The sequence below is a fragment of the Bemisia tabaci genome, chromosome 5, assembly GCF_918797505.1.
Source record: "Bemisia tabaci chromosome 5, PGI_BMITA_v3".
Classification (NCBI taxonomy): Eukaryota; Metazoa; Arthropoda; class Insecta; order Hemiptera; family Aleyrodidae; genus Bemisia; species Bemisia tabaci.
Genome location: NC_092797.1, coordinates 1,033,943 through 1,061,366, shown reverse-complemented (window position 1 = coordinate 1,061,366; position 27,424 = coordinate 1,033,943). Strand labels below are relative to the sequence as shown.

The following is a 27,424-nucleotide window of genomic DNA, read 5'->3' as shown; positions in this document are numbered from 1 at the left end:
TTCGCCTGACTGATGATCGCTGCTTAGTCAGTCGATATGTTTTCCATTTTTTTTGCTCAACCTTCTTTTCAGTATTTCAACTTTTATTTTAGTAGTATTTTAAAGACCGATGATCTTCACAACTTGGCAAATTTCAGCCGTTATTTCTGCGTAGTGGGTGAAAAGCAAACAAGCTAGCGAAAAATTGCAGAGAGCATCATACCACAGGAGATGGATTCCTGAAAGGGCCCTCCATTATTGCAACATGCCAAAATATGAGACTCTCTAATTTCTTTGGCTGTCACTCTGAAACTTAAGTAAGCACAGATTTTTTGTTTTGATTCAAAGCTCACACTACAACCGGACAACTTTCCTCCATCAGATTCTTGCCTTCTGAAAATAATCTGAGTATAAAACAGGCATTACTTACAAATATAGAAGGAAAACAAGTATTTGGTCTGTTTAGAACTGGTCTGCCAACAATTCACAAATTTCCATTGATACTGATTCTTTACTGGAACGAACAGTTAATCTGTACATCTGAAAAAACAAACGAATAAAGTGAAATATTTTGCAAAAAGTTATTTAAAAACATAGCTTGATTCATTCACTGGCGAGTAGGGGCAGGGCGTGAATGATTGATTATCGATATTTCCCCTTTGAAGCTGTGGTAAAGAATCGGTTATTAAGGTGTTCCTTGCCAACACCTTGTTTATCGATCCTTTTACATAGGTTTAAATGGCAGATCAATCGATATTTCAGAAAGCATGCCACGTCACTGCTGCCCAGCTAGTTATGGTTGCGGTGTTTATACAGGTCAAAACAGTCATAGTGACTATGACTGGTTCTGCGCTGCTGTGCAATAAAGGCGATGTCTAGGGGCTATTCGAGAAACAAATTTTTCAGTACCAGTTATGTACATGACCGATGAGAAGCGCCAGCGTAGCAGCTATGGTGGAAACCATGGTTGGAGGTATCCTGATTCCTCTATTTATTTGCATGTTTTCTTGGCCCAGCAAGAACCATTTCGAAAATACGTTGGCAAAGAACACATTAACAAATGGCCATAGAACTAATATAGTGTACTTAAAGTTGAAGTATATACGTTCTTGAAGATATTTTTTTAAAAAGTTTCAAAGCTGATGATTTTCCTCCAATATTTTTTTTTCTTCTTTCACTTGAGGTTGACTCACTGTCTATTTTTTCTAAAAGATCCTTTCCACCCAAAATAAACTAGACCCGCCAACTATTAAATTTTTTTTTTATTGGATGCACTGCCAACCTCTCCGATCAAAAGTATTTGAAGAACCTTTATCATCGACGTGAAATCGCGGCACAAGCCCAATGGAGATATTTTCGCGGGGTTATCACTATTTTCAGAGCGAGTTTTTACCGTTAGGGGCTAGCAGCGCGCTACCGTAGATGTGACGCAAATTCGAACAAACGCGGCGGAAATTTTAAATTCAAAATGCGGCGAGAAACTGGACATTTCGTGAAGTCAAATTAATCGAATCAATCACGATTAATTTCTCAAACCGATCACGATTACGATGAAAAAAATTATTCGCGATTACGATTAACGTTCGATTAATCAAACAGGTCTAAAAATAATTAAGAAATAGAAACTAAAACCATACAAATTCGTGTTAAAGCCACTTTTCGGAGAAATGTACATTTAGAATTCCTAAAGTATATCTTGGTACCAAAAAATTGCTGAATTAATTTTGTTCACTTCCCTTTTATTTGATGAGGAAAAAACCAACAGGATTGTCACAGAATTTAGAAAGTGGAACCCCCAGACACTTCCTTGACGAATTGAAGTCAAATTCCCCGACAATTGAAGATATGACCGATGGTTAAAAATATATGATTTAAGATAGATTTCAGGCAAATTTTGCTGGGTCAAGCATCAAACCCATTTGAAGAGAAAATGAAGGTGGCTTGAAAATTTTTACTTGATATTTCCAGGTTTTTCCTGACTTTTATAAAGTTCCTGACATTTCTCTGTTCCCCTTGTAGTCCCCAACTATGGCGATCATGTACAAACTGTGTTTTGCCCACTTAATCAGGTGCTAGCACTCAATTTCTCATCATGCTTTTTTTCAATTCATCACATAGAAAAGGAAAATGGATACAAATTAAGATATTTACCTGGGCTTGTTTATTGGGTTCAAGGCGTAGAAGGCAACCTATCTGCTGTGTTTGAGTGTGGATAATCCCGGCACAGACAAAGTTATCTGGATTTGGATCGATTCCATCCAGAAGTTGCATTCCGAAACCAAGCAGTTTTGTTCTTGCTGAATCATTGTCAATGGGAGAGGAAGCTTGGAAAATTTTTTGAGATTTTTGGGATGTGCTAGAAGAGAAAAATAGAAAAAGGAATCAGCGATACATTTATGGGTATATGATGTTAAGCAAGGTTTGCAGAGAGCTCTTGGTTGCTGCAATGTCCAAAATTGAACTTTTTAAACAAAGCCCAACCCCACACACTAATTCAACGTGCGGGACTATTTTATTTTCTTGATTCTAAGACGATTTAATGAATCAAAATTTTAGGTACATTTTTTCCTTGTTTTTCCCGTATATTCTCGAACTCTATTACCGAATGTTTTTCTTCAAATAATGGACAAAGGAGACAGAGTATGATAGAATTTGTTTGCCCAATATTACAATAGGGATGAGTAAAGTAGGTAGTCAAGAAATAAAGTTTTAAAAGTTATGAAAAACTCGCAAATCATTTGGTCAGCGCAGAGTTCTGCATGCGCTTAGTCCTTTCTGAGCCACTGCTGCAGGACAGATTTGCTCATAACATGCATGCGCCATTGCCAGAGTTTGCTCTGCTGTGCGGCATCGTGACATGGCAGTGTCTGACGGTCTAATGCCGGACAAAAACGCTTATCGCTGACAAGGGCATTACATTTATTACGAAAATGTTTGATTCTAAGATGATCCAAATGGAAGAAAAGGATCGAATTTTTTGATCAAACATCAGCAAAAAATCTCATCTTAGAATCTGACGGACACAGGAGCTTAATCAAAATTTCTTCATTTTTAGGGAAAAGTTGATGACTTATACGGTTGAATTGGTGAATTTATTACATTAGACAGTGCCTAATTTTCTCTAGCATTTTATATTTTAAACTGAACTCGGCAGCACTGTAATTTCAGATTCCAGGAATATATTCTTCATAATTTAGGGCAAATTCAAGGAAGCTACAAGGCGTTATCAAGTTTTGTCCTCTATTAGAAAAAAAAAATCATTAAAATTAACTTGAGACAACTTGAAAAGCAGTTATGCTGATTCCACTTAAATTCACTTACATAAGCTGTTTGGAATGCCCATTCATTACGGAAAGGAAAATTAAAAAAAATGTAATTCTACATCAAGACTATGAAAAATTAATGCCTACCTTCCAAGATTCTTCCACCTGGCAAAGAAGGATTCTCCATTCATTTCTGTGGGCTCAAAGAATTTATTAAGCGTTAGTGGTAACTTGACCGAAAGTTTTTGAGGAACATTATTGTAAACAAACCCAATACTGATAGAAGGTGCGTCTGAAACAAAATATGAAAAATTGAAGTTAGATTAACTTTAAATTCAAAGCATGCAAGAAAAAAATTAAAAATATGGAACGAAATTTTCTAAACTTAAAGAAATTCTATACGTCTACTTGAAAATGGTATGATGAACAAGGTCAAGACGCTGTTAGTGGTGATGCCACCATAGAAATTCTTGATTATATCAAACTGGATCCATGCTATGACAATAATAACCTCTTTCAATGCTACCGATAACTTTTGTTTGACGTAAAACTAATAATGTCTGTTGCTCCCTGGTTCCGAAAGAGTAAAAAACAGGGTATGTATAATATTCGACACTTCTTGGATCTATGCAGTCAAGAGGGAAAAATAATTTAGATGCTAAATAACACTTCTAAAACTAGACCGACGGATGACTGAAAAATTAGTTTTTCAGCAAATTCATGTGTAACTTAATATATGAAGTATATTACCTTTAACAAATTAGTTCATATTATCAAAATAAAAATATTGCCACTTAAAAATCAGTTCTAAGAACTCATATACATAAAGTTTATTTTCTTTTTCAGCTTTACCATGAAACTAAGTTGAGACAGGTTTTTGCATTTGTATCTAAATTTACTGAACACCAACTTCCTGAACCTTTCCTCTTTCCTCTCTTTCTCCAGATGATCAGTTCTGAGGTGCTTTTTAAAAAATGACACAACCAGTCAATTTACTGACAGAAAAATAACAATGGATACAGACCAGTGTAATCTTCAACACATTCTGCGTTGACAGTCTGTTGAATTTGGGCTCCGGCCTCCAGTACAGGTTCAACTGGTTTCAACTGAATATTCATCTTCGATATCCAATCTGAAGGATTTGATAGAGCCGTGACAAAGTTCTGCAAGTACAGAGAATTTTCAATAAAACTCTAAGAGCAAATATTGAATGTTATAGTGACAAGATAATAATTTCCTATAAACTTGGCTTTAACTCATGACATTCTTGTGGTGATACGCTGTCTATGAAAAAACATAAAACCATGTTTGGTGCATATTTTTGTGTTTGATTGGTATGCCTATTGCTCTTGATCATGCAAATCTGTATGTTCGAGAATATTACTGGGGAAAGTTTCAACTTTTGTTAATATAAAGTGGGTTTGCGAGAACGAGGGGAAAAATTCAAACATGATCGGTCCAATATCACACATAAAAGCTGCTCTCTAGTAGCTTGCGCAGTTACTAGGGTCTCTTTAAAAGCTAAAAGTTCACATACTTTATGGTTGCGATTAATCAATAACTTAATGAAGAACTTACATGTAGAGGATATGAAGTTTTATTTCCGTAGAATAAACCTAGACGGCCCAAGTTCTGTCGGAATTCACACTTGACACCGATTTGAATAAGATCATTTTCGAAGAGGACTCCATTATTTTTACAGATGAATCTGCAAGAAATATAAGGATCATTTTGATTCATTCACAAACGCATTGAATTTGGACAAGAGTTCTTGTTTTGAAAGGGTAATCACTACGTCCTGACATTGACGATTTGTACTATCAATATTTCTTAGATCGATTGAAATATAGGGTCAACTTCGTAAAATTTGAATCAGTTGTGGCTTCACATCAAGCCTCTATTGATGATCCAGAAAAAATCTGTCTCCGAAAACTGTATGAAAATTCATGAAAATCTCCCGAGGCCTTTTCATAAAAAAAATTTTACCTTAAAGTAACAAAGATGTTTTGTGGCAATTTCTGCACTGCACCAGGCTCCAGACTGAACAAGACGTTACTAGAATTTTCCCACGGCATGGGAAATCTGCAGCAATTTTTTGTTGAATCCATGGCAATTAACGTCTTGAGAGGGACTAAAAATGGATGCCTCTACCGGTAAATGTCAAAGTTAGCTCAATGCGGGTCTGTTTCTACATACTACTGACTGATTCATGTTACGCGTTTGAAACATATTTAACAAAAGTGAAAGTCTTCCAACCAATGGATAAATTGAAGCTTCACTTTGAGTGCAAGTTTTTGAAAAATCATTTTCCTAGTTGATAGAATTTTTTTGAACTTACTTTTTGGGATTATAAGTTGTCTGAGCAGCAGGTGCTGGTGTTGAATTGTACAAGTCCCCTAAAACGTCAACTAACACACCAGTATTACTCGCAGGAGGAGTAGACAATCCTAGTAGGTCTGCGGAACTATTTTTATTATCATTTACCTGAAATCCAAGAGTAGGACCAAAGTAGAAATAAGTCGCACGAAAAGAGAAAGGTATTGCAGATATATAATAGTAATAATATGAGGAATAAAATGGTTTACTATATTGGCGCACATGTGATTTCCGTGATTTTAATTCAATAGAAATATAAAAATAATAAAAGAGACAAAGTTAAGCATAAATGCACCAAGTCACATCAAGTCTGAACTGGAAAAGAGGTTTGAAATTTTTTTCCATCAGTAAAACTAAATGTTAGGAATAAAGGACTACGTGCAAAACGGGCCATTTGGGGCTCGGGGAGGATACCTTTGAGACTTGCCCTTTTCATTCACCTAACAAAGCCCCATCTTTCCTCAAAGTTTCAAGCCCCCCAAAAATTTTGGGGAGACGCGGTGGGGGGTCAAAGTTAAAAACCGGCAAAATTTTCGCGAATTTATTACTCGAAAACCAAGAAGTTTTGGAAAACGCGGTTTAAACGAGCGTATTCAGCGTGACGAGAGCTTTCAGAAAATGTATAACAACATAGGGTTTTGTCAACTTCAGCTCGAGTTATCGCCTCCGAAGCGCCGGAACACTCAAAAAAGACCCCTTATTTTTTCACGTTTGGGCCGATTTAAAAAAAAGCCATTTTTTTATCTTGATGAAAAACTGATATGTTGTTCCTGACTCTGTGTAGCCCCTCTAGCTCTTTACCGCATGCTGGGGAAATGTTTTGGTCGCGAGTTATAAGAGCGGAAAGGAGCGAATGTCGGAAAAATCGGCTATTTTAAACTGCGCGCGGCGACGGATCAAGAGACATGTGGCAACAATGCGAGGTCGGCAGAGGAGTGTGATTCGCCGACCTGAATGGGAGGGGACGTTTTCCCTCCGATCAACGCCGCGCGCGCAGTTTAAAATAGCCGATTTTCCCGACCTTCGCTCCTTTCCGCTCTTATAACTCGCGACCAAAACATTTCCCCAGCATGCGGTAAAGAGCTAGAGGGGCTACACAGAGTCAGGAACAACATTTCAGTTTTTCATCAAAATAAAAAAATTGCTTTTTTTAAATCGGCCCAAACGTGAAAAAATAAGGGGTCTTTTTTGAGTGTTCCGGCGCTTCGGAGGCGATAACTCGAGCTGAAGTTGACAAAACCCTATGATGTTATACATTTTCTGAAAGCTCTCGTCACGCTGAATACGCTCGTTTAAACAGCGTTTTCCAAAACTTCTTGGTTTTCGAGTAATAAATTCGCGAAAATTTTGCCGGTTTTTAACTTTGACCCCCCACCGCGTCTCCCCAAAATTTTTGGGGGGCTTGAAACTTTGAGGAAAGATGGGGCTTTGTTAGGTGAATGAATAGGGCAAGTCTCAAAGGTATCCTCCCTGAGCCTCAAATGGCCCGTTTTGCATGTAGTCCTTTTAACGACTATTTTCACCCTTAAAATATTTTTTTTCAACTTTGAGTTTGTTGGAGGAGAAAATTTCCAAATAGTTGAAATCAAAACTACCATCAACTTATTTTTTTCCAAAATGCGACTTAGTGCGTTTTGGTTACACTTGGTTCAAATTAGGTAACTAACAAAACAAGTAAAGTTGTAAGTTTACATATTACACAAAAGACTGGCCAATGAGAGGGGGAGAAAAAAAACCTGGAGGGGCCAAGGATTGCACTCCCATTCCCTCTTCCTCTTGCAAAATACCTCCACTCTTAATTTCACTTTTTACATATTCCTTCTTTTCCTTTGTTATAACATGCTCTATAGATTTCTGATCAAAAAAGAAAAAATAACAACCCTGCTGAAGAGATGAAGAATTTGAGAGACGATTGTCAGCTGTTCAATTCAAAACTATACATCAAACTGAATTAAAAAAAAAAATGGAGAATGAACAAGTTGGCTAATGCGAAAACTAGTTACTAGAGTAAAATATTTTCATCTTTTGAGATTTTCGGTTTTTAAAACTCTTGGTAACTTGAAGACTTGGATTCACATGGTTCAGAGGTTAGCTTATAGATCCTGTTTCAGTCAGCGATTGAAAAGTTTTTGACAGTTTTTTGCAATTTTCTCAAAATTGTCTTCTTTAAAAAAGAAGGACAATAGCAGTTTTCACAGGAGCCAATTTTTAACTATACTTTGATGTGCAAACATGATAAAAAGCTCTAAAAATTGAAGCGATACTTACATGTGCTGTTGCATGACTATTTTGGTGATAAGAGCTAGGAGGAGCAGGACTCTTTCGCTCACGTATTTCGTTTTCTGGAATGCGACCGGGTTTCTTCTTCTTAAGAACAGCTAAAATAGAGGACTCCCTCTCAGGGAAAGATGGCATTTCCTCCAATACTGTTGCCTATTATTTCAAACAAAGAAAAAGTAAAACTATGATGATAACTTGAAAAATAATGACCGCATTATTAATGAGTTTGACTGACTAGTTCATACGAAACTTACTAATACAGGGTGATCCCAAAGTCCCGTGCCACTCTAATAACTCTTAAGGTTCTTGCACCCTTTCAGGGAGATCCCATTAAAATTTTGGGGGTCCCAAAAATCGTTTTCTTTGACATAAAAGCACTCACAAAATGTTGAGTTTTTAGCTGAACTTTTTCAAAATTTATGCGGGTGATGCCTAGTGCTGGTGATAGTGGTGATACAGGACTTATTGATCACTCTGTGTAAGATAGTAGTGAATGAAAATATGGGGGAAGTCATATTAAGAATGTTCATCAAAGCAGACGATGCAAGATAATAAACTGATAAACAAATGGGGTTCCACCTAATTAAAAAGGACATTATTTTCTTGACATTATTCATAAAGCAAACGATTGTAGAACTGACCGATAATTTTTGAAAGCTCTTTCAGAAATGGAGTTATCTTGCCCAAGTCAACGTGATTTGTCACTCCTTTGCTAAAGGTAGTCTGATCTTCTATCAAATATTCACGACACTTGAGCTGCTAAGTTTAAAGTGTTTCATCCATCATTTTCATTTCACACGCACTAAACTTAAAATGATAAACATCTAATTTTGGTGAATCGCTTGTTTTTGCACCTTGTAGGAATTTAGGAAAACTGATCACCTAAACTGCTTCATTAGATTTTAATTTAAAAGATCACTAAGGAAGAAAAGAGATGATCTCTGGGAGGATAGGGGGCAACGGCGATTGGGTGTCGCAGAGCGCAAGGCTGCGCTGTGAAAGCGGCATTATGTATGTATGTAACTAAGCAGTTAATGAAGAGATTGGCGTACCAAGACATCTGTCGAGACAAGGATTGAGAGTTGTAGATATTCGGAGGCTCTTTGTTGGAGCTCAGCATCTGCAGATCTTAAATTACTGTGTTGTCTGAAAACATCTTGTACGGTTGATTTTACCTCCGGGAAAAGATTCACAAATTTTACATACGTCGATAACAAGAGAGCCCGAGTCATTGGCGAGCAAAGATGATACTGCAAGAAGAGACATTAAAGTAATCTTAAATAAAGCGGTGACATTACACAAGCGCATGATATAGGGTAGTTGCAATTGAACTACATTTTGCAATTAGGAACTATAATTTCTGGCTCATCCGTAAAAACACTTACGTACATAGGGAAACTAATGGTACATACGTTAATTCTAAACTGAGCCTGAAATCGTAGTTTTGAATTGCAAAATGTAGTCCAACTGAACTACATTTTGCAATTAGAAACTACAATTTCAGGCTCATCCGTAAAAGTAACTACCTGTATGGGTAACTTTTGGCATAAATGCTATTTCCAATATGGGCTAGAATTTGAGTTCCTATTTGCGAAATGCAGCCCAACTGGAGAAGCTCCGGTGCATAAATGAGGTAAGTGAGATTTTTGTGCTTTCCAGAAAACTTGAAATTTTGACTTTACTTTTATTTAAACTTTTGCTAGCTTGACGTTTAAAAATTACACCGAGTCTTGCGTTACATAAACATTTTTGACTCAGGCTCCAAGGTGAAAAATTGAGTTCTTGAGGATATTTTCACGCATGCTTTTAACAAACTAATTTTTTTTTTTTTTCAAAATCATTAATATCTCACTTTGTTTGAAAATGACTAACCTTTTCTTCATTCCCCAGAGGACTGATTATTGAAATTGATAAACAAAGCGATAGTCAGAGAAGACGAAGAGAAAAAGTAGCGAAGCTATTGATGGAAGCAGGTGGTTGCTATGGACAAAGGAGCTAGGTGATAGACTAATTATCTGGAGCCCACAAGAGACCCACAGTGCAGTAGTTACTCCATCCGCTTCCTCCTAGTGTTAAACAGCCACCCGTTTTAACCAATAGAATTGCTCCATTTTTCCTGGATCTATTAATTTTAATCATCAGCAGGCAGGGGCCTCACTGAACCACTAGACAAGATAAAAAATTATGCATAACAACGCTTTATTAAATCTTTTTTTTTTAAAAAAAACTACACTCAGACGCCTTTTCCTTCAAGTTCCTCACATACAGTTACACAGATTTCCATCAGATTTGCCCTACATTAATTTTGGTGTATTTTTTGGGCCAGAAATTTGAATTATCTGATTTTAAAGTAAACTTTGAAACACTAACCCTGGTCTACAAGTTTATTTCCTGCTTTCTTAACACACTTCATGTGTTGTACATGAAATTTTGATGAGGAAACATTCATTATGTTTCTCACAACAATTGATGAAAAAATGGACAACTTACTTTGGAATGTAGCAGCTGGAATTGTACTGATGGTGCTGATCTTTGATCACCAGCGATTAAATTGCCAAATTCTCCTAAAATGTAACCACCAACTTTCACCATGTTTTCATGACAGGCTGGCGCTTGTAAAGCCTGAGATAAGACAAAAACGAATGAACAAATTGGAAACAAAAGCAATACCTTAAAGAGAGTCTCAAGATGATGGCTGCTCAAAGGCCTTCACATTTTAAAAATGCCTTTTCTGCCAAATTTGTCCAAGGTTTGACCTTCTTTTTTGTCCTTCATTCACAAATTGCCAAAAATCATACATTTTGCGAAAATCAAGCAAATGTCACCCCAATGATACAGAAACCACACAACTTTCACTGCAATTTGCCAGGAACAAAACGATTTAAACGCTGTTGCAAGTTGGTCTTCCCATTTTTCCTTGCAAGCAGGCACATAATCATGATCGCATGGTTGGGAAGTTCCTACACCCTTGATACGCCAAACAAATGTGAGGAGTAGATGTACATTCTCGTCAGAATCTAAAAATAAAGCATGCAAATTCTATCCTAAAAAGGACTAAATATGATGCCAAAAGGGAAAAGAGCATTTTGAATCAGCAAATTAATTGTCCCCTGAGACAAGAGTGTAACTTGTATTTAAAATGTTAAATAGCATAATTTTAGTCGCACAGTTTCCAAGCCATTTGCTTCATTTCTCCAAAATACATTCATTTCCCTCAAAAATACTGCATAAGAGGTGCTTCTTACAAGGTACACTCTACTACAGGTTTGGACAGGCGGGGTGCCGAAGTGGCGGTGCTGAGAATATGGGCCATCGAGTGACGTTGCTAGTCGTACTGTCTTTGCCGCGCAGTTCAAAATGAGGTTCTGGTAGATCTGGTAGCTTCAATAAGCTATCAGATGAATTTAAAAAATTGATAAAACTCAAGAAAACGAAAAACTTATCTAAGAACACGAAACTGATGAGACCCACTCTCAGAACAGAAAGTAGACAAGTTTTCAATGTGGCGTCGCAGTTGTACCATTGGACGCTGTCAAATCTACGCGTTTAGACGACTTTCTAAAATTCCATTTGTCCATACCTGTAGTAGAATGTACCTTGTGCTTCTTAAAGTTTTGAAAACCGGAAAGGTCTCGGATTGAACTGGATTAACTTGAATATTCACTTTGAACTGAGTGTTGATTTTTGAATAGAACTTCAAACAGGAGCTTACCTCAAAAACTGTTTTAGCTGCATAACCTTGGACATCATCTCTATTGATTACTATTTGAATAACTCTGTACCAAACTTCCTCGGACACATAGTCACCAGCTATTCTTATGAGATTCAAAATAACGTCAACATACCAAGTGTAGTCGGAGGCGTACTTTTCTGCTAAAATGGCCACTTTTAAAACCTGAAATCAAATAAGAGGATTCGAGATAATTTTTAAAAGGAGAAAAAAACATACCTTACAAAAACAAAATAACAAAGTGGAATTTAACAAATCTCTGGGGATTGGTAAGAATTCTGTTGAATCTGAAATCTGACGCTTATAATAATAAAAAATCTGTTTTTAAAGACATGATTCGAAATTTTTGGTTCTCAGCAATTTGTCTCTCCCCCAATAGGTGTCTATACATTTGGGCACATTAACACATACGCGTCATTTGTTGCAGAATGTGCTGCAGAAATTGCTACACATGTTTGCAGCCATGCTAAGGAAAACCGCCATATGAGTCTGCAGGCATTGCTAAATTTTCTTGGATAAAACGCAAATTTTCAAGGAAACTAGGGAATATTTTCCCCAAATTTCTCTAAGAGTTTCATTTCGCAATTTAATCGACAGTTTCCGAAAATTTCAAGGGAAAATATTCATTAAGTTCAAAAATGAATGTTTCAGGGGGCAAATTTGGCAACACTTGAATGTTCATGCAGCGGTTTTCCTTAGCACGGCAGTTTAAGGCTTAGTGATTGTTGCACCAAGGACACGAGTGGGTGCGGCTGTCAGACTTCCTTTGCAGCATCAAGGAGAATGAGAGTAAGTTCCACCATTCTGCTTCTACCATAATCAGATTCTCATCTGAAGATTCAATGAATGTACGGCAAACTAGCATATAACAAGACGGTTGTCAGTTGGAATAGTGGCATCAATATTGGTCCTCAAAGAGATGTTGGCTATCAAATAGAGAAGCGTATGGAAATGAATGGAGTTCCGCTAAAAAAAAAATTCAGAGAAAGAATTTCACCCCTGTCCCCACAACATCCTACAACCTCGCATTCAACCATCAACCAACAGGATGATCATTGAAACTTATAGACAAAGAAGACAACGGGAGAATAGAGAAATCAGTTTTCAAACGGGTGGTTGTTACAGACTACCAAGGGGAAAATGATGGACTAACTATAGGGGTATCTTGTTGGTTGCCATTAGTTAGTCTATCACTTAGCTCTTTTGTACATTGTGACTACCCGCTGCCATCAATAGGATCCCTCTATTTTTCCTCTGTCTTTTGTTCTGTTTATCAATTCTAATGATTAGCCCTTGACCAACTTTAATCGACAGGTCAGTTAAAATTTGATTTTGCACGATGCATCTCTCGGTGCCATCTCTACAGATGAGCGAGTAGCAATGGAGAATTTGCTAGAAAAATTTTATTGCTTCCGAGTGCTTAACAAGCTGAGTTCACAGTATTTTGCATATTTTTTTTCTGACAAGGGAAATTGAAGAAAAATAGATTTAAAAGTGAGAAAATGTACCACCTTGTGGCATCATCTGGCAGGATTTCCCATTTGAACACATGTGTTTTAGCAGATTCAGTTATTATGTCATATCTCCTCCAATAATTGTTCCATTTATAAACTAAGGATATTCTCGTGTTCAGTTCTCCGGATCGTTTCATTTTAAACATGAAATTCGCCATTATTCAGACACCTGCAGATTCTCCATTGTATTGGTCTTTTCCATAGCTTTGCATGCATGTTGGATTTCAAGCAAAATCTTTGAATGCTGTTTAACATGGACATGGCAGTCTTTGAATGTGGAGTACCGCTTGTTGAATCAAAATCCTGTACATGGAATTTGATTCACACAGAAGCGAAAGGATTATTCAAGGTAGGAAAAAAAAAATTGTTACCTCAAAGAATTAATTATATTGATATGTATTGTTAAATAAAATTTTTACGGTAATGTTTTAAAAATATCAAAAATTAGGGGTCCGCAAAGCTTCGCTTCGCAAAACGAAGCGCGAGGTCAGAAAAAGCAAAAATTTTGCAGTAATTCAAATTTTCGCGCTCTTTCGGAATCGATGCCGAATGCCGATGATTGATGGATGATTCTTTGCGTATACCGGGTCTTTGCGCAAGCGGCCGCTCCGCGTATAAGCGCCTTTTCTCCTAACCTCAATTCCATCATAATAAAATTTTTTGAAAAGTTTAAATCGATGGTTTTCAAATTATATTTACCACAATTTTGCAGGTATTGCTATGTTTTACATTAAATTATATATAAAAAAAAAAAAAAAAAAATTAAAAGGAGAATAAAAAGTAAAAACAGTTTTTATTTTTTATCATTCCGTGATCATTAAAGCAAAACCGATGACAAATTTAAAAAAAAAAATCTCAGATCTGCTGGCATCTCAATAAAAATTCATTCTTAAAATTCAAGGGAAGAGGGGGAAAATTAAATGAATGCATTCTTCACATATTTCTCAGTGTTCAATGAAGTTTACCACTGTCGCACCCTGAGTTGTGACTTGCTGGAGTAACCGCAACGAAATTCCGCGGGTTGCATCCAGCGTATTTGAAGGGTTTTTTTATCCGCTTTGCTTCGCGGTTGCTTCGCAAATTGCGAAGCGAAGCTTCACCTTCGCTTCGCTTTGAAAATCGCCGCTTCGCGGATCCCTATCAAAAATAATGTAGAAAAAGCTAATATTTTAAAGAAGGCTGAAATTCATCACTGCTCTGCGCCTTCCAAACACAGTCCTACTTGAGTGACGGAGCTTTGGCAGGCTTTCATTGAACTTGAGAAAGTCAAAACATAAGCTTGTTAAGGTTTCATCTCAAATATTAACTGGGCTAAAAATATGATGGAAAAGTGACACAAGTCACAATCAATTTATAGAATTATTTCACCTTAAATTTGCCATTGCAAAGCTGAAGATTACTCACCATTTCTTCTCTGATGGAATAATCGGCTGTTTCCAGGTAATTCAACATTTCTTGAACTATTTCTTCAGCATTACTTTTATCACACATAGCGTACAGAAGATCTACAGCCTGTTGTCGTACTGAAACATCTTTTTCCATCTGAAATTGTAAAGAAAAAGCTTGCTATGGAATAAGGAAATCGTAAAATTATCAAAAAATCAACTTTTAAAATGAGGGTGTTTAAAATATGCAGTTGTTACTCTCAGAAGCAATGACCGATATTAGCTGGCTAGCTGCCACATAAATGAGCAGACGTGTCCAGTGGTCATCAGTGTCTACTGGCAATTTTTAGTTCTCTTTAAAGGTAGATCCATATTGCCTTTATAATTGGGATGTCTTTCTAAATGATAAGTCAAATTTATTATTACTAGTTCAACAATGTATTGTTAATTTAATTTATTATTTTTTGAGAAAGGCTATTTACTCCTGTTAATTATTATGTAGTAAAATTTCAAATGCAGGCTCTTTTCAAGCGCCGTCCAAAGAATCAGACACTTTCATGACCTTGAATATTTTTTCGACTTCTTCTTTTTTTCTTTTTTTCTAAAACCAGCGGTTCCGAGCTCTTTTTGAGACTACAAAAACCATAATCTTCATAATACAAGACTGCTGAAATACCTTCATGGATAAAATGACGACCTCCTGATGTTTTTTGACAGCTTCATGTGAAAATTCTGATGTGGCCAGGAGACACATTGATTCAAGGGCTAAGTATCGTAGATTGGTCTCACGATTCGACAAGAATTGACCCAGCTGATTACAAGCCCTCACCAACAAATTGGGCTCACTGTGAATGCAAATTGAAAGAATCAGTATAAATATCATAATATGATGAAATCAAATACCTCTAACATGGAGCAATACGTTATTAAATTATACAAGTTATGGGCATTTTATTGAGAGCAAAGATGATACGAACACACCTGACTGACACCCACCTACAAAACCCATTCCCTCCCCATCATGTGGCCAACTTCATGATTTCATTTAACTGAAAACGGTACTTCTAAATAGTCCTCTAACTCATTGAATAATACTGGAAATTGAGATACTTGACACACAAAATAAATTCTGTTAGACATGTCTGATGTTTTTTACGATGTCCACATACTCCAGGGAGATTCAAGGCTTACAAGACTTGGTGGTGATACCTATTGCCAGGCAAGGGTACCTGACTTCAAAAATACGGTCTTTGGTAAATCATTCTAAAACTTTCAAAGAGGAAATAAAGGTAGAGAATTGTTTATGGAAACTGTCAATTCAAGAAACGCTATGACAAGAAATGACTGGCCAGGACTTAAAAAATGAATGTTCGTTCCAGAAAAGCGCTATTTCTGCAAACAATATGACAAAATGCAACTGCAGCAAACTATGTTAGGAGCAATGAGACTAGGCGGATTCGATCGCAAATCATTGAGACGCAAAAGAGGTTTTTTAGCCCTTAACTGAATGCAAACAGACCCAATGTTTTGATTTACCTGTCATTGTGGATGATCAAACTGATGGCCTCGAACAATACAGCATTTTTGGCATTCGAATGTTGAACTTTCTTTGATTTTGGTGGCTCTTGAGCTTTGTTCAAAATGATTTCCAAGCATTCGTTCAATCTTCCACGCACTCCAGGATCCTCTGCAATTAGACAGATCAGCTCTTAACCCTCGTCTGAGTGAATCGGGTCTTACAATGGGACTACATTTCGCAATTAGGACCTATAATTTCTGGCTGATCCATAAAAGCAACTTTCTAAAATCAGCCAGAAATAGAAGTTCTTTCTTGCTGAGTATAGTCTAGATGTCAGATGAGGATGCATTAGTAATCACAAAGAAGAAAAATAGCATACGAAGAAGGAGAAGAGGAACAACAACAAAATTAGGAGAAGGAAGAAGCAGAACAGAAAGTAGCATTTCGATGATCCCAGTGTGAAACCGTGTTGTTCCATTGCAATGTTTCAAAGTTTCCGCTCCGATTTTATTTTTTTTGAGGAGAAACAAATCAACTTCAAAGCTTGAAATTAACACAGAATATTCTACTAACAGAGAAGGAGAATTAATAAGATTTTCTACAAGTTATGATGACGTGCTTTCCAAAGATAAAATACAGTATGCCAGGAAGTCTTCAACATTGCAAACGGAAATACGTGGTTTCGTACTTCGGCCATCGATTCATTTTTCATATTTTTCTCCATATTTTTCTTGTTCTTCATCTTCATGCTGATTTTGTTTGACTGGGGTTAAAAGTTAATTATTTTTGGCAGTTCCCTGGATTTCCGGTGATTTCCAACCAAAGGTTTGATCTGCTATGAGATTTCTTGGGGGAAAAAGCGGATGCAGAATTATCGGCTCTGAGAGGTTTTCTAATGCTTTTCAAGCAGTACATTGCTTGACAGTGCCATCCTCTCAAAGAATAGGAGCTTTTTAGAAGTCTAAGAATGTATTTCTTCAATGAGAGCTTTGTCCCCCCCTCCCAGTTTTTCTCGGTCAAAAGTATGGAGAGTGATGGGGAAGCAGTCATTGTACTGAATGACAAAATAATCCTAATAGAATATATTACTTGAAGATAAGATGATACAGGAAGCTTGGCGTTAAACTCACCCGGTGGAGTGTAATTTTGTAACAGTCTAAGGAGCTTGACAGAGAGCCATGGTGCAGGAACGAAGTAGTAGGTGTAATCTTGTAGATCAGTGTAACTGGCGGTGACAATCTGAAACAAGATACATGAAATTCAGCGAACATCGATTATGAGAGCAACTAAGTCCGGCAGAAAACCACAGAGGACACTATCACTAAGGGTATTTTCAATTACTATGTTTTCATAGACAGATATCTATACTAGCAGGTTGGTTGCCGTGCCAGTCAGCATGTGCGGGCTTGACAGTTTTTACTAATGCCCTGGCTGGTTGCTTCTATGGCCAGCATTGTCGGTTTCTTTTCGCTGTTATGATCAAATCTTGATAAATAGGCTTTGATATTTTTAGACTTTATAGAACTGTCCCTTTAAATAAGTTGAATGATTTTTGCACAAATCTATCAATAGAAGCACTTTTAAAATCCTAATTTCAGCAAAGCACCGTACTTGCCTGCAGATAACCCGCACCCAAGATGTTGAGAGGGTAAAAAAAAAAAAATCCATGTACAACCCACACACGCCCATGGTGGTCTGTGAGTTTTATAGATAACCTGCACCCGGATTTTCAAGCACTGACATCGGGGAAAAAGGTGCAAGTTATCTGCAGGCGTGTATAGTACACATACATGATCAGGAAAATGATTAAACTACACTGTTAGGATAATCTCGGCATCAACATATTATCAAATGAAAAAGTAGATAGGTCTAAGTTTACTGATTCTGACTTGCTGAATGAAACACTGCCTTAGGAGCTGCTGATCTACTGATCAACAGGATTCAACCAACAGATCAAGATTGACTGTTGCGATTGCTCTGGTTTCATGAATAAAGTAAAGGAAAAAAATACCCTTGATAGGCGTGACACAGCCAGACTGATGCAAGCTTTATATTCTTCAGGGTTGCGCTTCACGAGGGCATCAATCAAAGATGCTGCAGCAGTCACCACACCAAGATGTTGATCATTGAGTAAATGAACGATACGAGAAGTCCATTCGCCTCCCGGTATGATCTCTTGACTTGTGCGGAATAATCGTAGTAGACAAAGAGCAGCTGACTGTTTGACTACGTCCATTGTGTCACTAGAAACCCCAAAAATACAGAATATAAATCGAAGGAGAAAGAAAATTTTTCAGCGAAAAAATTTGCAATAGATATTATATTGTATTTGTGAGAGATAATTTCAAATATGTACAAAAACCCATCGGATAACAGAAAAATGGATGCAAAGTTAATACTTTTTTTCCTTCCTTAAAAAAGATAACAGCTTACCCGGAGACAAGGAGTTTTGGTATATCATAACCAAATGCTTCTGCCATATCAGCGCTCCCAATGTTAGCTATACATTGCATGGCAAGATTAACGTGGATTGGATTCCTAAAACAGCAAAACAAAGTTGAGAAATTTTTAAAAAAAGTTTATATAAAGGCTCCACTTACATGATAAATACAAGGAAAGGAGTACATTGAAAAAAAAAAAGTTTACTACAACCCCTCACTGTTACATGGTCATACCTACAGGGAAACGTTTTCAAATTGCTTCTTACCTTTCTAATTGTATGCCTCTTTGATAATTGAAATCATCTACTTAATAATTTTGAATTTAAATTCAAAGAAAAAAGTTGCAGTTTAAGATTCAGAATTTTAAAATCATTAAAAATGTTATTTCTTCAAGAGGCCCTGGAATTTAATATCTTATGAGTTAGTTCCATCAGGTTAGCTTGAAAGAGAAACGACTAAAAATTCCTCAGACTGAAGTAAATCCTTTGGAAAGTTGTCAAATCTGGAAATCGTTGGCAAATAAGTTCTAAGGAATAAGAGATGGAACTTTTTGAACTAAAATATACTGTCCAGCTTGACAACCACTGATTAAGAAAGTTTTTTTTTTTTTTTTTTTTTTTTATTTTATTTTTTTGGAAATAAAAATTAATTAAAGTAGGTAAAGTAATGTGTTCAATAAACAAATAATCTAACAGTAATGACCCACAGGAGATGCTGGACCTAGTGAGAGTAGCTGTCCAAAGAAACTTATTTTAACCAGTGAGAAAATATCAAAAACCTTAAAAGGGACAAGACTGGAAGAATCTAAAAAATACACTCTTAGTCTGAAAACAGGGTTCCTATTAGTTGCGATAAGGAAATATTAAGAGTGTTGGAGAGATTGTACAGAAAAGGGATGAGAGAGAGGAATATTCTAGATAAGATTCGACACGCTTGGCCTTCCGAGACAAATCTCATCACTGTAAACTGAAAGAGTAGGTACATTTAATTTTAACCATCATTGGAACATACCTTGATGACAAATCATTTTTAATACTTTGGATAATAAGCTTGATCAAGTCGCTGTTAGTGTTCACCAGAACTGATATAAAGAGATAGCCCTGAAAAAAAAGAGAAATAAAATATTAATAGAACCACAATGTCTCATGTTTTTTTTGAAACATATTTCAACCAAATGTATTGACCAAATTTATTAGGGGTGCCTTGAAAAGCCCTCTTGTCTCTTTGGAATGACAAAAATCACAATCAGTAAGGAAAAAGAATGGCTAAAAATATTAGAGAATTTTTCAGAGGCATCTTTATGTGATGTGATTTCCATTAATTAATGTTCACATTTTAAAATTTAGGCCTGTTCTGTTGACAATACAAACTGTTACATGGGTACACTTTAAGGAATTTTACAGAACCAATGATAGTAGTATGATTAAGAATAATAATACTATTCAAAGATTGTTTGCAGGAATATTAAAGGAAATAATATTTCCAATTGCCGAAGCTTCAGTTTTATTGGCTTAATACTACAATGAAAAGCGGTAAGTTTCACCTTTAACCAATGAAACGTGCATTTTGCCATAAAATCTGACATTCGGCTGCAAAGCGCCACAGCAGACGATCTTTGTTTTGGAACTTTCTGCACCCCTGCAGAGAGCCTCTATGTAATAAGCACATCTCATGTGAAAAAAGGGGCCACTTTACAGACATGTTTAAAATAAAAGCTAATGAGTCAGTGAGAGGGAGACATATGTCAGATTGTAATTAAAACTGTGACTTACAATTTGCTTCTCTGAATACTTATTCGAGGAGAGAAGGTTGACAGCCTCCATCTGACCAAAGTCAATATCATGGCCCAGGAGGAAGATGAAGAGGAGTTTGCAGACATATTTCTTCTTCTGGTATCCATCCAAAGTCTTGTCACCTTTAAATTTACTCCTTATATTTGCTAGCTCTTTGTTGATACGCTTGATCTCAGCCTCTTTACTTTTGCCTGTAAAGTGAAAACAGACAAACTTGGTTATAACTAATGAGTGAAAAATGAATATTTTGAGGTAAAATCATACATGCCCCCCTAACTCAATGATGAGATAATAAATCTGTGAAACCTCTTCGGAAATTGCACTCCTTCCGTGGTAAATACGTGGACTGCAAAAAAACCATCACCCCAAGTTCTGGACAACTCCTTGCAAAAAAAAACCCGGATGGCCGCAAGTAGCTGAGTTTTGATATAATGAGATCACCTTGGGTGTGTATACAGTCCTTCCTGGTGCCACTCCACAAAAAGCAACAAATTGAATAAAAATGAATGGGTACTTACAATTTCTAATATCTGAGATAAACACAGCTAAACCACGCATACCATCTCCACGGACAGCAGGCATGATTCTGGAAAAAAAAATATTTTTTTTTAAGCAATTAGAAAATTTAAGAGGTTCTCATTACGTCTTTAAATGACATTGATGCAGGGAGATATAGATAATTAGAGGAAGAGAGTAGAATTTTATGTGTGAAAAAATAAGTAAAAAGGCTAAAGAACTAGACCTATGCTAATTTACTCAGACGGCATAAACAGAACTGGACTGCATTTTGCAATTTGGAACTATAAATTCTGGCTCTTCCGGAAAAACGCTTATGTGCATAGGGAAACTAATGGCATATACATTGTTTTTAAACCGGGCTAGAATTTATAGTTCCAAATTGCAAAATGCAGTCCAACTCATCACCACCTAGCTATGGTGCAATATAGTACTACAGACAAGTATTTCTAGATTATGGTTGTAGAATTAAGATTAAAGGATAGTTTTAAGGGTTCAATGCTTCAGAAAATTGACTCTGCTGATCAAAATTGGGCAGAGTGAGCATACAGCAAAACTAAATTGCCTTTTGGGAGTTTCCAACAAAGCACCGATTTCCTTACTCATAATATGACCCACAAAAAGCAACCGCTGGAAGTGTTTAAAAAGAGTAAAAGAGGTGAATAAATATTCCTCAATTCACAAATTTTTCCTGTGTCACAGCATGTGAAATTTTTGGCAATATTTTCGGTTAATCACTTCCATTTCTCTACATTTTCACAGCATATGAAGCAAATTCCTGATGAGACTGTTTGAAGAATTTTCAAATTTGGGGCATGCACAACCTTCAACTCATCCACATTCGCTAGGCGAGCACTTTCTTTCAACTGGGGTATTTTTAAGGTGAACAATCCACGAATCTCTGGTGTTGGAAGTTCTGAGAACGAAGTTGGCATCGAAGTCTAGTGGCACTGTGTTCAACACACTCGAGTAGGGGAATACTGGCCACAGCTACCGATGAACAGTCAAAATACTAAAAAATCGGATGGACAAACATCTGTACAATGCAGAATATGAGAAATTTTGGAGCCACTGCAATGGTGGATAGGTACGCTAAAAAAAGGGAGGGACCTCAAAATTAAAAAAAAATAATAATAGACAAAACAACATGATAAAAGAATTCTAACAGATCATGCACACTCCTACCCCCTGTAAATTAATGATACAAATGGAAGCTTTTGCTAAAAATTGTGACTGGTAAGTACCAGTTACATATTAAAGGGGGATATACAAGCAGCAAGTTTCGGATTACAATTTGATGCCTGACATCGAAAAGTTTCAAACTTATTCGGTCCGTTTGCAAACTTTCTTTGATATTATGCAGGTATTAAGGCAACTGAAACTGGGGTACTCAGCAGCCCGATTATTTAAACTATGTACGACACGACAAGACATAGCCCTACCTTGACCATGCAATATATCACAATTCGATGTCTTATCGGGCTGCAATAAACTTTCAATAATTGACCCGCGGGCAACTTCATTAGTGTCAGGGGCCGGTGACCTTTCTCCAACAAATTACAAAGGCCAAATCTCATTCCACAGCTTTGTTTCGTAAAAAGCACCATTCAATGAAAACTTTAAAGGACTCATTTAGATAATGGCAGGTCAACCGACAAAAATTCATTTACCCAAAACCAAAGTTCAATATAGGTATGCTCTAAAACATGTTAAGATATATCATCAAAGATGCTTGTACTTAAAAGCAATACAAGTGGATCAGATAAACGAAGGATGAATAAGAAGTAAAATCTTCCTGCAGTTGAGTTGATGTGATTTGCCTACGCCTAATAATGTCTATCTCCTCCCAACTTTATTATAACAAATGATGAGGCCAAAATAGGATCAGCGACTAAATTAAGTTTAAGTTTGTCAAATTTTGTCAAGCGACTCATTAATCTAGTCCACCTAGTGAATGGAATGCTAAAACCAGCACATGGTCCGTGCTCAGCATGTACACACATGGGCGGCTTTAGATCGGCAATAGACTTCAGGCAAATAGTAATCTCTCTCGAGTGGTTTTCATCATATGGTTTACATGGGCTTAAACTCGTGCTGAAAAAAGTTTCAACACCCTCAAAGCACCAGTTTTATCTACACAAGATTGGACTTGAAAGGATCAAGCTACGTAGGTGTTGTCAGAATGCATGACGGCCTGATAGTGATCATATCAGTATTACTTGTCAGAATGATCATCAAAATAGGATGAGCAATTAAAGATTAGAAGTTTTATCCTTCAATTTAGATCTATATCCTTTTGACACAGGAAGATGCACAATGGGCTAAACAGCTCGCTCCACTGATAAGAGGTTTCGATCAAGTAAGTTGGGGAACATTTGAGGTCAAGCTCGTGATCAAACATTTATTGGGAGAATAGAACGGAAAAAAACTTGTTGGTACAAACTTTGACTGAAAAAGGTATAATTGAAAGACTTCCTGCGAATGATGACCGAGTAGGCACGACCCAGTCACCCAGGCTGATTTGTCCCGGTTGAATCAAACAGGGGGCAGCATCTAACTGATAAGTAGAGGCTAGATAAATTCGGGGCTTAGAAAACTGAAACTTACGATGAGCGGGGAATGGTGACGATCCAGAGAAACTAAAGCCTTTGTACAACTACCACTCTTAAAAAATTGTTGCTAAATTAGAACATCAAAATACGGTTCGATGAAAATAGAATGGATCAATTGGATCCAGTCAGTTCGAAACTTCAACTTCAACCAAACACCCAAATACTACTCGAACATCATCAATTCGAAATAGGATAGGGGGGCGATTCTTCGAAATCCGACGTTGACGGCCATCTTGTATACGTCACTCTGGACATGGTATGCTTTGTACTTTCGTGCTTCAAACGTGCGGTTTCGTGTGCTTCTATTTGTCTCTGTGTACTTCGCATAGCTTGTTTCAAAATGGTTTCAAATTGTTAAAATAATTTACATTAAATCTGCCGGAAGAATTCGGTATGGTGTCGGAGCATTCTTGGGGAGCTCTCATAAGGACATCAAAATTCCCAACCAGAATGCAGTTAGTTGATTGAAGAGAAACCAAAGAGGTAAACAGCAAGCCACTCCCCCCCCCCCCCCCCCTATCGTTTTAATGCATAATTCAATGAAAGAATGGTGTTGAAACAAATCGGTATTGTTTTAAACATTACTAATCGCTGGTAGGAGAACCTGAAAAATAACAGTTGTATTGATAAAATAACCAATTTTTAATTCAAAAAGTTCAGAAAAAATTATATTTTAACAAAAAAAACATCCAACGTCTAAAGAAACGAAAGTTGGACTGATCAGTCTTTAAATTTGGGAGAAATAAAATCTAAAAAAATAAAATTCAATATCAAGCGTTTGGCTCACGTAAGGCAGCGTTTGAACCACCCCCCCCCCCCCCCCCCAAGTGCCTTACGTATTTTGTGGAGGGACCCTCGAATTTTTCGTTCCTAAATGTCACTTACTTTCCAATTTCTGTGTTTCACTTACATGCAAAAAGTATCATCAGGAATCCATCGTTCCTGATTCTGACAACGGATGTATGGATTTGTCACAAACATAGGAGGCCGCGCCTACGCTGGACAAACTCTTTTTGTTCTCCAATTCGATTAAAATGTTGCACAGGTGATGTTTATAATTTACCGCGCCACTTTCAGAGAGGAGTGTAGGGCCTGGAGAAATGTTCAAACATTTCCCTAACGAATCAACCTGAGCCTAAATGAAGAATGTTTTCAACATGAGAGCCGTGCACACGCGGGAACTGTCAGCGCGCCTTCAAATTCACAGCACGCAACACAGATATCTAGAAAGCCGGTATAGTTGTTTTGTGTCAAGAGGCGTTACTTACTGTTAATGTCACGTCTTAATTATCGCGTCGCATTTTCGGCAAGCGTCACACTCACATGCAGTTGACAGCACAAATCGAAAGAGAGATCGAAAATGGAATTTGAGTAAAACTGCAAATTTTTTTGGTTAATTTCATCACATAATGAATTTCAATGGATACTTATAGCGCTCCCTTAGGTACTCATGCTTTACTTTGCGTCAATTCAGCGTAACATCCGTCAGCTGCAGAGATGCATTTCACCAGGCCCGCCACAAGGGGGGGGGGGGGGGTACTGGGTCCCTCGTACCGGGGCCCGGGCCCCGGAGGGGGCCCGTGTTACCCGTGAAAAACCACTACGAATTCACATGCAACCCTTGTTTCGTAAGAAAAACTGAAAAATTTACCCTAAAAATTTCGCAAAAGGTGAATAGATTTTCAGAAACACGCTGGGGCACTGTAGAATTCTTCTTAAATATTCAAAGAAGTATACTTCTTGGAAAATTTCTATCTATTTTCAAGATTTTCAGTACAGAGGGATATTTTTAGTAACTGCGTTTCATTTTCTTCCGTCGTCAGATGCTAAGAGTCTCCAGTCTGGGCATCCTCGACTTCAATTGCTCATGGCTCAACTCCCTTGCCATAGACAAACGAAGTGGGAGTCCAGGGGGGCCTGGCCCTCTTAGAACTGAAAATAGTATCATGTGCCCCCCCCCCCCCCAAAAAAAAATAAAAAAACATAATTATTCCGCAGAAATTGATGGAAAAATTCTTTACGGAAGCTTCAAAATGCGTCCGATTAGTCGTATAAATTCTAAAATTTCTCGGGGATGCCCTTCGGACCCCCCCCCCCCTCCGTGATTGGGGCCCGGACCTTAAAACTGGTACCAGGGCCCGAGATGGGATGTGGCGGGCCTGCATTTCACTATCGTATTTTTTACAATTTTTTTGGAGTCCTTCAAGATTCCAGAGACGATGTCTTTTGAAATTTTGAAGGGGAAAATGATCATCAATAGAAGAACTAGAAGAAGTAAGTAGCGCAGAAATTGACGGGCTCTTAGCAGTCGACCGCTGCTATACCTACTGGCGAAACGTTGCCGATTTTATACGTACGACAAACAAACACGGGATAGGAACAGAGATTCAAAATGAAACTTCACAGGATAATTTAATTTAAATCACAGGTTTAATTTTAATAGCAAGTCATTTTCTCATTTAGCTCCTTTGGGGGACTCCTTTAGTTTTAATCTCTTTTATGGTACTAATCGAAACCATTAGAAGTCTAATCCGTCCCTGATCTTCATGTGAAATTTGTTGAAAAGTAAAATTTCGTTCTCCTTGAACTTCAAACAATTTTTCAGGGGCATTCCGTAACAATTATCCTAGAATTCCTCGAGAAACTTCGGAAATTGCTTCATGATCCCCCCCCCCCCCCATTTCAAAATTGAGGATCTAATGTTTCCATGCATTCCATTGCAGAGAATATGGGGTATGAATAAGGGCCGTTTTTGGGCCCACCCTGAATTTCTTCGACTCTATGATCTTTTGCTCATTGGAGCTCCACGTTTTGCGGTCCACAATTCGTCTTTTTCCGGCCGAGGTATCACAAGCGTCACGAGACGTTTAACAGAGAAAATGTTGCTTGAATCTGTTTGAAAATTTCACTGAGTTTTGTCGGCAGCACAAATAAAAATTCAGTGAAATTTTCGGACAGCGTCGTTGAACGCTTTTTCTGTAAAAAAAATTAAATATGACGGCGGAAATTTTTAAACGTCGCATGGCGCTTTTGATACTTGGGCCGGAAGGTGACGACATCATGATTTAGTCATTTCCGATCTCCTCTAAGGCCTAATCTGCCGATGCTAAGGAAGAACGCCGTATGAACATTCGAGAGTTGCCAAATTTTATTTGATAAAATATTTATTTTTAAAGTAGGTCATGAATACTTTTCCTTGAAATTTTCAGGAACTTTAAGTGAAATTGCGAACAAAATTATCTGAAAAATCGTAAGGAAAATATTCATTTTTTCACCAGGAAATTCGTGTTTTATCAAAGGAAATTTGGCCACGCCTGAAGGTTCATACGGCGTTTTTACATAGCACGGCAGTAATACTGACCTCATCCTCGACATTCGACCATGGCCATATTTACGAAATTGGCGCCCTGGGCTGAGAATTTGTCTCCCCCACGAATTTTCACCGCGGGAGGGGGGAGGGGGGCATGCCGTTTGTATATTATGTACCCAACACATTTTTTAACGCGGATTTTCGGACTTTTCATCATCTATTTTGCGGTCTATATTAGTCATCATCTTGCAGCTGATTGTTTTGAATAAAATCGCCAACCCAAATGGCAATCTGAATTCAGGCGCCTTACCCTCGTTCATCTCTTTGCAAATTTTTCACTGCTCCCAATATTTTCTGCTGTAGGCAGCGGCCGCGGCCTATGGATTAACCCGGCCTTGCTCCGATTTAGGTATGTGATGTGGTATCACGCTAAAATGAAGGAAAATCTCAGCTTGACATTTATCTCAAATCGCTGACCTTTAGTAGGCATTATGCTCGCATCGTTAATAGCGGAAATCAAGCGCGCAACTATTCGAACTCACCGGACTCATATTGTTAGCCGGAGTGGGTATGAAATGTGGTATCACGCGGAAATGAAGGAAAATCTTGGCTCCTCACTTGTCTAGAATTCGAAGCTCCATTTTGTGTCAGAACGACATGCGATACATCGCATCGATTAGTTCCATTTTTTCAGCTACTTGTCATT

At 37.4% G+C, this 27,424-nt stretch overlaps 1 protein-coding gene across 2 annotated transcripts in view; it reads right to left on the bottom strand.

Moving 5' to 3' along the window:
• The window catches only part of AP-2alpha (adaptor protein complex 2, subunit alpha), a 32,359-nt gene extending 8,780 nt beyond the window's left edge, over positions 1 to 23,579 (bottom strand). Inside the window, exons 1-20 of one of the 2 annotated variants that reach the window (XM_019049211.2) lie at positions 23,404 to 23,579; positions 20,799 to 20,866; positions 20,260 to 20,471; positions 19,499 to 19,587; positions 18,480 to 18,584; positions 18,058 to 18,289; positions 17,177 to 17,285; positions 16,064 to 16,214; positions 15,204 to 15,372; positions 14,547 to 14,684; positions 11,611 to 11,793; positions 10,389 to 10,520; positions 8,951 to 9,148; positions 7,887 to 8,051; positions 5,581 to 5,726; positions 4,821 to 4,950; positions 4,267 to 4,405; positions 3,390 to 3,534; positions 2,131 to 2,335; positions 410 to 519 (exon numbers count right to left, since the gene is read on the bottom strand). In XM_019049211.2, the coding sequence (XP_018904756.1) occupies positions 442 to 519; positions 2,131 to 2,335; positions 3,390 to 3,534; positions 4,267 to 4,405; positions 4,821 to 4,950; positions 5,581 to 5,726; positions 7,887 to 8,051; positions 8,951 to 9,148; positions 10,389 to 10,520; positions 11,611 to 11,793; positions 14,547 to 14,684; positions 15,204 to 15,372; positions 16,064 to 16,214; positions 17,177 to 17,285; positions 18,058 to 18,289; positions 18,480 to 18,584; positions 19,499 to 19,587; positions 20,260 to 20,471; positions 20,799 to 20,862 (2,790 nt within the window). In that variant the 5' untranslated portion in view covers positions 20,863 to 20,866; positions 23,404 to 23,579 and the 3' untranslated portion in view covers positions 410 to 441. Of the gene's footprint in view, positions 1 to 409; positions 520 to 2,130; positions 2,336 to 3,389; positions 3,535 to 4,266; positions 4,406 to 4,820; positions 4,951 to 5,580; positions 5,727 to 7,886; positions 8,052 to 8,950; positions 9,149 to 10,388; positions 10,521 to 11,610; positions 11,794 to 14,546; positions 14,685 to 15,203; positions 15,373 to 16,063; positions 16,215 to 17,176; positions 17,286 to 18,057; positions 18,290 to 18,479; positions 18,585 to 19,498; positions 19,588 to 20,259; positions 20,472 to 20,798; positions 20,867 to 23,239; positions 23,319 to 23,403 lie in introns of those variants that run through there. The other variant, XM_019049212.2, reaches the window with a different exon arrangement.
• Positions 23,580 to 27,424: the final 3,845 nt, after the last annotated feature.